We start from the raw sequence: 15,137 nt of genomic DNA, 5'->3' as shown, positions 1-15,137 counted from the left end.
AAAACAATTGTTATATTCCTATATATATGTAACTATATGTTGCTATGCTAACATGCTATCATTACTTTATACAAATATTAAACTAACAGTGATTTAAGAAGCTCCAGGCTTTATAAACACAGATTTCCATATTAAACAGGCCTCCAGTAAAGCCCAAAACACCATAACCCCTCAGATAAGAGGATTTTACACCATTCTTTCAGTTTTTTGCAGATTTATGTTGAGATAAGAACAGCATACTTGAATAATGCAGCAGCCTATGTGTGTAAAAACACGGAATACACACTCTCAGACAACGTTCCTCATCACAAGTGGACTTAAAGCGTAATAAATAAGATTATTTCCATTTAAACGAATGATAATTCAGAGTAATTCTGATTAAATGCTGAGTAATGAATGCAGGCATGTGAATGTGTGTACGCGCCATACAGTAGATTCCACAGATCTCAGTGTAAATAAATCATATTTTCTACATCCTTTACATTTTCAGATAGAATATAGTATTATACATATGAACACTTATAGGTGAAGCATTAAATTTTTATACAATAAAAAATATTTTTCAATGAACTAAAAGAATAATGCATAGTTAATTCATAAAACATCACATTTCTATTTATCCATGTTTCCATGTTATGAAAAGCATCTAATGAATGTGTTTCATCATGTGGAATGCACTGTGAAATTATAATAATAATAATAATAATAAAGAAATGAAAAACAATTTCAAGAGCCTGTCAGTCTTATTTCTACACACACACACACACACACACAAAGTCAAAAGTTTGCACTTAAACTTAAATTCCGTGTTTTTTCATTATTTCTAAATGTTCTGCATTAAAGCTTAATACTTAAAGTCATGCAAACTATGATTAAAAACATTGAATTATTTAGCCAACAAAACTATTGAAAAAAAAAAAAAAAAAAAAAAACGTTATGATGGAACTGGCCCTCATCAGGACCACCCCTGGAATGAAAGACCAAGAGTTTCCTCTGTTGTACAGGAACCACAGGTAAACAGCTCCCCAGCTAAAGTTCCCCACAAAAGTTATTTTATTTCTTTTATAGTTAATGATTAAGTCTCACAGCCAATGAAAACTCAAAAATCAGTGTCTCAGAAAACTAATTGGTACTTTTGGCAGTGTGCCAAGTCCTGCTGGAAAATGAAATCTGCATCACTGGACACCTTCTCCTGCCGCCCTGCCTGTTTTTAGGTGCTTCTTTTGCTCTCAATCACATTATTTAACCTATTAGCTTATCAGTGTATTCTTGAAACAACAATTCGTAACTAATTGGTAACTTTGATTAACTTTCCTAGGGCGGTCCTGATGAGAGCCAGTTTCATCAGAATGTTTTTGATGGTGCATGGATCTTTGTAACTGCACTTGAGGATACTTTCAAAGTTCTTAATTTGCTATATTGATAATATATTGTTTTTTTTATTCAGTGTTTTGTCATTTCGCCAAGAGTATCATAATCGCAAAAACACTATGAAATATCGTGATATTATTTTAAGGTCATATCGCTCTCCCCTACTCCCAAGCTTCCAAAAATTTGATTTTTCCCCCTAAAAAATATAATTGATGCACATAGAGGGTTAAAATAATTTCTGACCATGTGTCTCTGTGTGAAATACACCCACTAAAAGACTACAAGACAAGACAAGACCCACGTCCCCTGTGGATCATACAGACAAATAAAGGTGCGCAGACAAACGTCATTGTGTCAAATGTTAATCTTGTTTAAAATATTTATTATTGATTCAGTTCATAAGGGGGGGAAATCCATGATACATCTCTTTTACTCCAGTGTACGGCATAACCACAGCTGAAAACGTGTTTCAACCCATAGCACAAACGCATGCACCTCCGCATGGACATGTGCAGGTATGTATATCATATATATTAAATACATAATACAAATATATTTATATATACATATGCCAGATCATGAATAATAAAAATCAGACAGACTTGTTGCCATGACTCCTTTACTTGGCTGAAGTCGGGTCACGTGATGAGAGCAGATTCAGGCGAGCAGCTGAAGCAGACACACCTGCCTGTGAGACTGTGCAAAAGGGATACAGGTGTTTACAGGTGTTTAAAGGTGGTGTGGTGACCCACAAAGGATTATGGGACAGAATTACTTGGATATTTTATCAATAATAACAAAAACAACAAAAAAAAAAATAATAATAATAAACTACTCCTCCTATATAAATCCCTTGGCATATATTTATTTCCACATTTATAGTTTGGATCACAAATAAAAACATGATTTTTTTCTTTTCTTTTTTTTTTACACTTCAGTGATCTATTCATGTGCAGTCACTAATCAATAAGCAATACTGTTGATGTTAACCCCTCCTCTATCTCTCCACCAGTTCCCTCCCCCCTCATCGTTCAGGTCTACAGGGCTGGACTGTGTTTAATAAGGGCTGGTGTGTGTGTGTGTGTTTATATATATATATATATAAAAAAGCATAAAATTACATTATAAAATTATAACAGGACCAAAAAGAGAACCTGAATATGAAAAATGAAAAATATGGAGCTCAAAAGCTAAAATCAGTATTTTAATCTGTACAAATTTTGTATACTTGCATGAAATTTACCTGATAAAATTTCTTTTACCAATATTTTTTATTTTTGTGTTTTAAGTTTAACATGATAAAAATTTCTGTTAAAATAATAATCCTAAATCCATAAACCAGTTTTTTTTTTTTACCTCTGACCTATTTTTTCAGATTTTTTAAATACATTTAGATTAAATTTTTCAGATCTGAACTTTTAAAATTGTGAAAGTTTTTATATTGTGAAAGTTATTTTAAGATTCAAAATAAAAAAAATATTTTAAATTAACTTTTATACATTTAAGTTCATGAACAAGATTTTTCTTTTTTTCTTTTTTCACCTCTGGCCTAATAAAACTCATTTTTTTATTTTTAAGGTTTGAATGTATGGATATTTGATTTTTGCATCAGAAGCAATTTCAAAATTTAAAACTAAAACAAAAAAAATAATAAATATATACATTTCTTATGATACATTTTTACTTCTGGCATAAATCATATTTATTTAGTTAGACTTTTTTTATTAAATGTAGCTGATTTTTTTAGATCTGAAAATATAAGAAATCTTATTTTTATTTTATTTGCATTTTTTTTAAACGCTTCTCCTTCCACATCTTTTGACATGGAAAAATTGAGTTTTGCAGGATCGTAGCAACTATACTGAATTACGTTGCTTGTTTAATCTGAAAAAAAAAAAAAAAAAAAAACGAAATCAAAAATTTAAAATAGTCTAATTCATGAATTTCACCATAAAATAAGTAAGATTTAAGTATGTAAATACAGATTTAAACACTTTAAATGTCAGTTTTTGAGCTCCATAAAGGAGAGATCAGCCCGAAGCAGAAGAGCTCAGAGCAGGTGATACGGATCGTGACCCGAAGATCCAGACCCCACGCGTCCAATCACAGTCGTCCTGAGGACATCACCATGGCAACAGATGAGAGTTGGGGGAGTTCGGGGGGCTTTTTTATGGCAACGATGCTGAGGAGTGCAGTGCAGTGATGTCCCTCGATGCTGCCGTTTATCTCTGTGTTCCTCAGGCCTTTACTTCAAAAGAGAGAGAGAGAGGAGGCCTGAGGGCTGTAAGACTCGAGTGAAACGTCAGCAGAAGAGCTGCAGTAGATCCTGCACATCATACAGGAGCCTGGCAGCTGTTCCATCACCAAAAAACATGAGATAAAAGCTTGGGGGAAAAAAAACTTGGCAAAAAATATATAAAATAAAACAAAATAAGCAAAAAAAAGTCTCCAGTCCTGTTCGATGGATCAGTCAGTTGATACAGAACTGTTCTTTTCTTTCTTTTAAATTCCTGAAGAGAATTAACCCAGACGAAGAATCACCTCACCTCCTGATTTTTGTTGGCAGTTGTAGAGAAAGTACATTACAATACGGATATTTGCAGAATAAAGAGAGGAAAAAAAGATGGGGGGAGGGGGGAAAAAGGGTTCGCACTTCTCATCATCATCATCATCATCACTCCATTCCGTTCTAGAAAAAATAAATCTATCCCATCAAACCGAAATGTAAAGAAGAGGAGAAGAAGAGAGGGGGAGGAAAAAACGACAAAAAAACAAAAAGCAAGAAAAACACAGACGTCACTGTGGAGGAGGAAGTCGTAATGCATATAGAAATCTGCAGGTCGCGGCGGCGGCGGTCATGTCAGCTCGCAGGTCCTTCGAGAAAGAAGGAGGATCTTTTATTAAATACCACATCTGTTGAATTCCACATAAAACTCCTTAATTCTAATAAAATCTGTACATTTTTTTCTCTTTAAAAAGTCTTTATGATTCGTATTCGTCCAAAAGTGACACCTCTCCGCTTTATTAGATCTTCCTCTGCTCTTAATTTAGTTGATCGTAGTCCTTTTCTGTACGGATTTCGCATTTTTCTTCTTTCTTTCTCTCTTTCGTTCACTAGCAGCACTTCTTCTTGCGTTTGCTGTTCTTGCTGAGCTTCACCACGTCGTTCTGTTGCTGCTGCTGCTGTTTGGCCACAGATTCTTTCTTCGCCCTCAAGACCAGCTCTGTAATGCAGTTAAACATCTGCAGCGGGAGACAAAACGCAACGGTTATTTACTGTATATTTACTTTACTCACTATTCTGCTTTTATCACAATAGATCAATCAGTGAGTCGTGACACGGGGGGTGCTACACTTATCACTGCTAAAACAAATCCTACTGAAGACTGCGGGCTTATTTATACTCAGAGTTAAAGGAGAAATAGATTTATGGTGTAGTAAAACATGACGAAACCCAAATACAGCGCTTTTAGCTTTACAATAAATTTTAAAGAATAGGTAGGAGAGGGGAACAGACTGGAAATGCATGGATATTATAAAGATTAGTGCTGAGAGCTTAGATATGTCCTGCCTAGAGAGAAATGAGAACAGCACTTTATCTAAGGAGCTCCTGCTGCTGTTCCTCACAGTATGAGTGATTTTATTCAAGTAAACAGCAGCCAACAGTGATGAATGAAATTGCACAATCAAACCACAGCTCAGAGAAAAATTTCCTTTTGTTGCAAAAAAGCTTCTTCAATTTTGGTTTATGTTTAGGGATGAAACAATATATGTTTCCATCGCGATATATCTTATCATTATCGATTTTACTGAAACATAGCACAGGCTCTGAACTTCCCCAAAACTCCCAAATTCACCAATTCACCAAGTTACTGCTTCATTGAGTATGAATAGGGTTAATAAACCTGCGTTGAGGAATATTGGTTGTGAAATTTTGCAATACAACCATGATATTGTGATATATATATATATATATATATAGGAACTGCAGAATTATAGTATTACAATAATATTGTATTGTGAGCTGGATAATACTAAGGGATATATTTCAAGCTCTCAAACTTTTTCAAACATCACGGTCAATTTTTCTTATTAAAAACAGAAACAAAACAGAAAACTATACAGATTTTTTAGTTTTTGCTTAACACCGTGCTAAATGTGCTTCAACTGCAGCAACAACTAAGGGGATCCAACCCATGAAAACAGGAGCTTTGTTCTTCTCCTGAAGCACACTTTATTGCTGCACCCCATCCACAGTTTTATAGAGTTTTATAGAGCTTTAAAAACGTGTCTTATCCCCTGAAGCTGCAGCGCTCACCTCCTCCACGTTAATGTTCTCTTTCGCACTCGTCTCGAACAGGCGGATTCCCATCTGCTCTGCAAACTTCTGAGCGTCGTTCGTCTCCACCACCTTCGAATTGGGATCGTCGTTCTTATTACCCACTAAAAAGACGAGAGGAGAAAACAAAGACAAACGGGATGTAAAATTACAGCCCTTCAGAAAGCATTAACTTCTTAATTAAAGATCATTATAGTCTGCATTTCTCGGACTATAAGGCGCACTTAAAATTCTTTAGTTTTCCCAAAAATTGACAGTACATCTTCTGTATATTACATATTATATATTTCATTAGTCAGGTATTAAGGAGCAGTAAAGTCACTCTGCTGAAGTACAGAGTTATAAAGGTGAATTTTCTGTATAAAGTTTCTCCAGCACTAAGGCTGGGTGCAGCAGCATTAGCATTAGCTGCTAACTGCAGCACTAGCTCTTTCTTTGCCGTTTAGAGGTGGTTATATAAGACTATATTTTGCGTTTTTACAGTTTTAAAACAGTGTCACTTAAAATGCGCCTTACGTATGAAAATAGACATTTATTGATAGTTTATTGAAAAATACAGTATATTAAGATAAGATAAAGATAATCCAGTGAGGAAATTTGCAATGTTACAGCAGTAATGAGGACAGGCCAGAAAAAGTGTCACACAAGAAAAGAAATATTTAAAGTTAAAATAAAAATATAATATTTTTATTCAAAATAGTTAATCTCTAATACTCAAGCATTTGCCTGCCTTTATCTGAGACCATTGTTTATTTTAACACCATGTTTATTAAAATAAAATAAAAAGTATTGATGGACGCTTCTGATCTGAGCCATTAACTGCCAGTATTTAGTATTTTATAGTAGATGGACGCCCCCTGACGTGTGATGCAGAGAAAAAGTTGAGTTTAGCTCACCTAATATTCGACATACGTCGTCACAGTTCTGATTAATTTCATGCAGCCATCGTTTGACGTTGACGAAAGATTCGGCACTGGTGACGTCGTATACTACTATAACCCCGTGCGTTCCTCTGTAATACCTGCAGGAAAAGAGAGAAAATTATAAATCAATTTATTAAGCTATTTTCTTCAGTTCTCATTGGTTCTGTAGACAATTATTCGTCTTATCCAGTTTGAATTTTGCACAGACAGAGAAATCAGATTCAATCAGATTCAATATTTAAAATGGGTTTGAAATGTGATTTCCATCAGAAACAACCTGGTCAAATTTAGTCTTTACTAAGAACAAAAACAACAGAATTACTTGTAATTAAACTAATATAAAAGTTATAAATCTTTTTTTCTAATCCAAGTATTCAAGTACCAATCACCTTCCAAAGGAAATAATTATGTTTTGCATTATTAAAAAAAAAAAACTCATACTCTACTATCCTTAGTTTCTTAAATGTTAATAGTTGGCGGCTCTTAATATATATTAAAGGAAACTATATATTTGAGGGATTTTAGTCTCTCTTTTTATTAAATTAAATGCAATTATGAAACAGTCTCATCTTTCTAAAGGGTTTAAAAATGGGTATTTAAATGACAAAGTATGAGCATTAAATTTATATAATTTTTATATTTTCCTGTATTTTTAAGAAGGAGAGAGAATGGTTTAGGCCTTTCAGACTATAATATTTTCACTTTATTTTAATATCTTAATAAAGACAGAGAAATCCCTTCTCTGCTACTGTATAGCCACGCCTTCAGACAATCACACTCACTTACTTTAAACTGGACTTTGCTCAGATTTACTAAAGTCATTTACAGAACCAATGGCATCATTCACACAATCATCAACCAGACTTACAGCAGCACTAAAGAGTTTACATATACTAAAAACACATTCAGACATCAGAAACCTGTAGAGAAACCAGTAAATATCCACCATTATATCCATTATTGGCTAATTATTTAAAGCACCATTAAGAATTAGATTTTCTGTAGTGACTCAGAACATGATCAGGATGTAAGCTTACTAAATTTAAGTACTGGCAGCTGGTAACAGAAGAGCTTCAGCCAGTATTTTCTTATTAGAAATGTGTGATATCACGGTAATCCACCACCATTCCACCTAAGCCATTTCCACACCCTGGATTGCCAGGTAGAGAACACAACAGCACCCGCACAGTGTGCTACAGTCATGGAAATGGACGAGCTGCTGCCTAACCAGGTAATCACTGAGCTTCAGTGAGTTTTGCTGACCATTGAAATCCAAATATTTCCCTAACAGCACTACTCTCTGATGGAAAAAAACCCAAACATGGTCATGTCAGTCCAGCCTAGTTAAATCAGACTGTATTTTAAATATTTAGCCTCTCTGGCCTTCAGAAAGAAAGCTACTAGCTGTAATTTGATCTGCTTATACAGCAGAATATTCCTTTCAGAATAACAGTATTATATTTTCTGCATAGTATTTTTAGTAATATAGTTTTTGTCTTTGTGTTTTGTAGTCTAACACACAAGATCAAGACCATATCTTCCTTAGCAAAGAGTCAAACAGTCGAATTATAATCTAATCATTTTATTATCTATTTATCTGTTGATCTGTTTGAACTGTAACGCCATTAGCTGGACCCGAGACCAGACAGGAAACAGATCATCATCATCATCACCCGCCCACACAGTGACATCTGCCATCCAGTTGAGTCACCAAACTTCTTATTGTCCTCATCAATTTAACTATTATTACTTTCACTCTCTAACTATAATAAATAAATGAATGAATAAATGAATTAAAAATAGCAGCATGATAAAATTGATTTATATCAGATTTAGCTCAGCTGCTCTGGTTCATGTTACAAACTCCAGTAATTCAATATCTTCTGCTACACTTACTTTCAGACAAGTAATTTAATCTCTATAATTACACCCTTCTCACTGTTTACAGTAATAATACAGCCTGATAATACATGTTCAGTGTTTCTCCTCTCATGAGGGACAAACACAGCTTAGTTCTCTCATTCATTTTATGAGCAGAGATTTAAAGTCTTAATTTTAAAACGTCATTTGGCTCCTTAATAATTTTCAGGCAAATACAAGAACTCTGAGCACTATGGCCTTTTTTCTGCCATCGTATTTTTCACACTATAAGTAGCACTTATAGTGAATTAGGATTACAGCCTAAACTGCGACTATAAGAAGTGTTTACTGATGGTACTCACGTGGAGGTGATGGTTCTGAAGCGCTCCTGCCCCGCTGTATCCCAGATCTGTAGCTTCACCTTCTCTCCATTAATCTCTACTGTTCGAATCTTGAAGTCGACTCCTATAGTGGTAATATAGCTACCTGCAACACGACACACCACAAGAATTTAGAGGATTATGTATGTATTCCTTTACAAATCAAAAGAAATATTAGAATATATGTGGCTCAATGGCTTACCTGAAAATGTGTTGTCTGCAAAACGCAGAAGAAGACTGCTCTTTCCCACACCTGCACAAAGAAAAACAAGAGACAAGGATTAATAAAACAAACATACGAGAGAATTATTCCCCTCTTTACAGGTCTCAATAAAATCAATTAATGACACTCGATATTCAGAACCTCTAAATAAACAAAGGCTACACAGGTCGGATTAGTTTTTATTCTGTTCACTAAAGCAAAAAGGTCAAAGTGGTCCAAATGCAACCTTGTATGACATATGTGACGGCTGTAAAAATTGGTTGAATGCGGCTAGAGATCACGGCTTCAACGTAAAAGAACAAAAAAACTAAAAACCTGACTGTCCTTTTTACAGCAAGCTGGAGAGAATTCTCTCCGACGAGTTTAGCTGCCGCACGAATTCATGCATAGCTCTCGAGATTCTGACAAAGGATTAAAGTGAAACTTAACGTGAAGCACTACTGTGTCTGCATGTATTTTTGTACATGTGGATACCAATACCTACTACGTATTAAGCAATCAGGAGAAATATATAAGAGTAGTGGTGTATTTTGAGTTTGAGAACAGGCCCAAAAAATCCGACCCAACCCAAGCCTGTGCACATTCTGCCCAAGCCTGTCCCATTTATTCAGTAAGTAGAGCTTTTTAAAACTGATTTTATTTAGAATATAGAAGAATTATAGGTGCCTGTAATTCATTATTTCTGCCCTCGAAATTTCTCATATCAGTGCATCCCTATTTAAAAGATCTTTCTTGTTTATTCCGGTTACTCTTAGGTTAGGTTAGGTCCTTGCTGGAGGACAGTATGGTGTATATGGAGATATCTGAAGACCTAAGCAGCTGTTCCAGTCAAACAGCCAGACGAGCTCTTCTCAACTGTAACTGGATGTAGATGCAGAGTGAAAACCACCCCTCAGTTCAGACACTTTCTCCAGACACGTTCAGGACGGTGTCAGACGTGTAAGGTGAACACAGGTACGACATCACCTCCGCTGATAACTGATGCTCTGATCTCACATCCTGAGATAACTCACTCTGCCCTGTCTCTGCTAAACGTCAGCGTTAAAGTAGGACGGCGGTGAGAAACGCAGTCGGGGGAATTCCTGTCCACACTCAGCTCTGTGGTTCTTCTGAGTCGACTGCAGGAGTTGCGTAGAGAAACAGAGTTTACTCAACTCAAACACAAGATGCTTTAGATGACTGATGACTGAGACCAGGCTACATGTTCAGACCTGCAGAGCAACCATCACCTCAAATCTACACAATCCTGCTGAGGGTGAGCTACAGCTAGAGGTGGGTAAAATGGGAATGAAACATATCTGCATGATGCACTCTGATATGACCTGTAAAGTTGTCCAGTAGCAATGCTGCAGGTCCTAGACAAGGAGCATTTTTTATTTTATCATTTTATCAATTACTTATTACTGCAGTTCTTCGCCTGCTTCTCTGCTGAAACTGAGACTCAGTTCTTAATCATGTTAATCTGAGCTAAAGGCTAAAGCTGCTGTTTCCATGTGGGTCAGCCAGACGTGACTCTTCCTGTTGCAGCTTTTTTTCTCCAGTTTCTAAGAGTCTTTATTTGAAGGTGTAGAAACAGTACTCACCGCTCTCTGAATTCATCTGTAATTTCTCTAAAAAAAAGAAAGAACTTCTACTTTTAATAGTTACAGAGTTCTCTACAGTGTTTCTGGGTCTTTTTCTAGTTATTATGACAGTTGTTCTGCGCTTTTTGATACATGTCAAAATCGATGTTTTTATTGAAGACTCGCCCCCGTAATTTGACTTACTTAAGTTACTGCTTCATTCATCCCCAGGGATCAAATGAAGTGTTAATAAATCTGAATAAGATATTTAAAAGAAATTCTTTAAACCTGAAGCCAATAAATGCATAATTCCTGGTATTTACATTAGGATTTAGGAGTATTTTATCCTCTTAAGTAACTCATGCTATGTTCACATTACAAGACACATTTTTCAAATCTGATTTTTTGCTCAGATGTTTGCTCACCTTCTTCTCCAAAAAAAAACAAAAAGAGAGATTTATAAAGGGAAATGAATGTAGAGTTAGCAGCTCATATGTGGAGCATCTTTTGCTGGAGTGGAGAGTAAACAGCTGCTCTGAAGTTCATGCTCAGGTCCAGGAGGTGAAAAAAGGACAGGCTTTGGTTTGCTTTTGCTGTTTTTTTTGCAGCTATAGCTGCACAGCTGCACCAAGAGATGTGTTGTGGGTACGAGAGAGAAGCTCGTACCAATAATGCTAATGCGTAAAAGCATTAAAAAGACACATAAATTCCACATGATTTGACCGTTCACATTGATGTCGCTTGTCTGTGTATCGAACACATATCCGATTTAGGACTACATATAAAAGTGACTGAAATCTGTACTGTATCGTAGAGTAAAGAATCGTAGAGAACTCTCTTATTAAGCGACAGAGAATCACAGTATCATGGGTATTGTGAACTAAAACTGGAGTCAGTTACTGGAGTAAAGACTTACTGCCAACACCCAACCCCATTCTTACTGGGACCAAGCCAAATCTAATTTCTATACCAACTATAGAACTATATTATCAGGGCACTTTCATTACGCTGGATCGCATCTATAGCCTCAATAATGAGCCTCAGTGGGCATGCAGCAGCTTATGAACACTGAGGGCTGTGTATTACCAAACCAGGGTGTGTGAAGGGCGTCTCCCTGCTATTGTGGGCAGTGGGCACAGTCTGTGGATGGGCTAGTGCCAGAACGGGTTCTCTGTGCAAGACTTCACAGGGCTGATAATGGACAGATGTGTCTTTTTGTAAGTAAACCCAACCTCAGGTCTGTCACAGAGCTCTAGAATTATCTCTGAAATAAGCTTTACTCACACTTTAAAGTGAAGTGCATCAGTATCACCCACATAAACCACAGCCTTAGTCACAAGAGTTCAAATCCACATAAAAGACATTATATGCAAATATCCGCTCTGTCTTATTACCACCTGCTGACATGCAAGCTTACAGCGGGGACTGAAAGCTTGTCAACACTTTATAATAATTTATTTCTGCATTAATTTGGTCTAAAATTCCTAAAAGTAGGAGAAGAAATCAAACAAATGAGACCAAAGTATTAAACCTCAATCATTTATGTTTTGAGGGAAATATGTTACATGCTTTTGCTTTCCTTTTTATGCAGAAATAACTGCATAAAACATGAACTAAGCATTTCCGGGAACTGATGATTAGTCCTACACTCATCATCAGCATCAGCAATTTTACTCCATTTCTTCACGCAACACAAATGCAGCTCTGTTAATGTTGTTGGGTTCCTTTAGGTCGTTGTCTTGCTGCATGACCCATATTCTACTGAGATTCAGCTCACAGTCAGACGTCCTGACATTTCCTCCTTAGAATTTGCTGGTAATATTCAGAACGCACTGTTCAACCAATAAAGGCAAGCCAACCTGGCCAAATTGTAATAAAGTAAAATAGGCCTTAACTGTGATCCTACCACCATCATGTTTCACACACGAAACGCTGTTTTTGTGCTGGAATGCAGTGTTTACGTTATTCTCATTTAAACCATTCTATAGATATAACCATTATCATTCAAGCACTATTGTTTCCATGCTGCTAAAAAGCTTGATAAGATATACAGCTCATAGAATATATACACTGACATGCAACTTTAACACATCCACTACACCACACCAACCACCAACCACAAAAAAGCATCAGTGATGGCTGATCCTGCTATTCTGCTCCTAAAAGCTTCTTTATGCATTATCCAGTTCAACGGGGTTTAAGGACTGATGATATGCTCAATACGCTTCTTTTATCGTCAACATGATAAGAACATTTAACATGATGCACTAAAATATACAGACAGCTCTGGACAAAATGAGTTTCTTTGATTTTACCAAATTGAAAACTAATCAAGAGGAATATAATCAAGAGGAAGATGGATGATCACAACCCATCAAACCAAACTGAACTGCTTGAATTTTTGCACCAGGAGTAAAGCAGCATAAAGTTATCCAAAAGCAGTGTGTAAGACTGGTGGAGGAAAACATGATGCCAAGATGCATGAAATCAAAACTGTGATTAAAAACCAAACAGAGATGTATGACATATTATCCAGCTCTAACCTTAATAACTAACCTACATATTTAAGTTTTTTTTTAATTTATAAAAGAAATAAAAACAGTCACAGATTAGCACATTTGTTAACAAACAACTTCAGACTGATAAACTCCATTCTTTCATTCATTCCATTCAATCTCTCACTGTTTTCATACCTAAATATGCAGCAAAACCTTGAAACATTAAGGTCTTTTACTCAAATAACAGAATAATAAATCCCAGTTCTGGAGAAAGTTAAGGCAGTTATCTAGGTTATTATGTTTGTGTTGAAGTGAGACGATGTTTTCTAGCGCAGTCCAGCCTCTCCGTGTACAGAATTTTAGTGAAACACGCAGCTAACCAACAGATTTCACATTTAAAATTGTAGTTTTCACCCTAAATTAAATTCTGCAGGTAATAAACTGTAGTTTTTGTTAGATAAACACAGCTATACTCCTCCAGCCACCATATCCGGCCTCACTGCTAGACCTGCCCAACCCTGTAGCTAGCTATCTAAGCTAACTTCCAACCTTATTCAGCCTTCTTCAGATAAAATAAAAAACTAAAAACAACGAAGAGCCCAAAACACTTCAGTGAAAGCGGACACACGGATCTCAGCGGCTCCGTTTGTGTATAGTCTCCTACTCAACCCCCAAAAAAGCGAAATCGCAGCCGCGGCCTGCTTCCCGTGGCGGATCCCCGGCCTCGCTTACCGCTGTCCCCGATGATCAGCAGCTTAAAGAGGTAATCGTAGTCCCTGGCCATGCCGCTGGTCTGGCTGAAGCCCCGCTCCGACGCTAGCTAACGCTGTGCCCGCCTCCTTCGCTCCGGCTCATCCGCCGAACCCCTTCTCTCGCTCCGCGAAGCTGCCGGAGACGGTCCGCCCGCCCGAGAACAGGAGGAGGTGGTTCGGTCCGACGGGCCCCAGTCTTTACTCTACACCCGGCGGCTGCGCTGCTGTTTCCCGGTGCTGTTCTCGGGGTTTCTCCGCTCGGTCTCTCCGCGGGCGGAAACTCCGCTTCCTTGTCTCGGCCGCTGTAGCTTTAGCTTTAGCTTAGCAGCTAACAGCGCCCAGCCCTGCGCCGGCCGCTCGCTCTCTCACTGCGCATGCGCGCACCACGTCTCATCCGCTACCAGCGAATATAGATTTGATTCAGTTTCACGAACCGAATCGATTCTTTAGATTTTTTCTTTTTTAATGAACTTTATAAAAAAATTATCACATTGCTGATTACAAAACATACACGTATTAATAACTACAAACAAACATTTCTAAATATTCTTAACACATACAATTACATTCTAATTTTCATACACAATTTATTTTTTTGTTTCAGTTTATAGGAATATGGAAGTCCTTTCCTCACCAGCTAAAATAAAATAAAAATGCAGCACATTTTTCTCATTATAAAGTAAACTGCTATCTCAATATTATGAGATAGTAAGTCGTTATTTTAAAATCTCTCATTATATGGGGATAGTAAGTCATTATTTTGTAATACTCTCATTTTTATATAGTAAGTCATTATTTTAAAATAGTAAGTCTGTGCTCAGCGTTCATCTGCTATATGATATATTTAACTGATATTACTGATCCCAACAACGTATGATTTATAAAGAAAAATCATGAAAATGATAAGGGGTACATATATTTTAATATATTTGTAATTTGCTGTTTAATTTCAACTTAAATTATAGTTTGTAAAATTTAATAAATGTTAATGTGTGAACATTTATTTTGCTCAGTATAAAAGTTACACATTAATATTACACATTAAACTGAAATATAATGCAATAAATAATTTAATTAAGGTTTATTACTTTGTGATATTTGTTAGGTGATATTTAATGAGCTCTGCCTTATAAAGCCATCTAGAAAACAAACCTGCACAAATAAGTAGTTTTACTATTTACCCTTTATTATTAATGTGTATTATAGAGTTTAAATGCAGTATTTGTTAC

General features: G+C 36.3%; 1 protein-coding gene across 1 annotated transcript; it reads right to left on the bottom strand.

Moving 5' to 3' along the window:
• Nucleotides 1-1,720: 1,720 nt before the first annotated feature.
• rab35b (RAB35, member RAS oncogene family b) lies at nucleotides 1,721-14,255 on the bottom strand. The gene is made up of 6 exons (XM_022670573.2): nucleotides 13,889-14,255; nucleotides 9,076-9,126; nucleotides 8,856-8,979; nucleotides 6,607-6,731; nucleotides 5,690-5,814; nucleotides 1,721-4,614 (listed from the first exon to the last, which is right to left on the bottom strand). Exons 1-6 carry the CDS (start codon nucleotides 13,938-13,940, stop codon nucleotides 4,486-4,488), a joined length of 606 nt encoding a protein of 201 aa, XP_022526294.1. The 5' UTR covers nucleotides 13,941-14,255; the 3' UTR covers nucleotides 1,721-4,485.
• Between the last annotated feature and the right edge of the window lie 882 nt (nucleotides 14,256-15,137).

Source organism: Astyanax mexicanus, chromosome 12 (genome assembly GCF_023375975.1).
Source record: "Astyanax mexicanus isolate ESR-SI-001 chromosome 12, AstMex3_surface, whole genome shotgun sequence".
Lineage (NCBI taxonomy): Eukaryota > Metazoa > Chordata > Actinopteri > Characiformes > Acestrorhamphidae > Astyanax > Astyanax mexicanus.
The sequence above is the reverse complement of the archived record's forward strand: the minus strand, read 5'-3'. Positions and strand labels throughout refer to the sequence as shown.

Coding starts and splice junctions, on each gene's coding strand:
- rab35b (XM_022670573.2), bottom strand. CDS start 13,940: ATGGCCAGGGACTACGATTACCTCTTTAAGCTGCTGATCATCGGGGAC. Junction 9,127..13,888: donor GCTGATCATCGGGGACAGCG/GTAAGCGAGGCC, acceptor TTCTTTGTGCAG/GTGTGGGAAAGAGCAGTCTT. Junction 6,732..8,855: donor TTCAGAACCATCACCTCCAC/GTGAGTACCATC, acceptor CTTTTCCTGCAG/GTATTACAGAGGAACGCACG.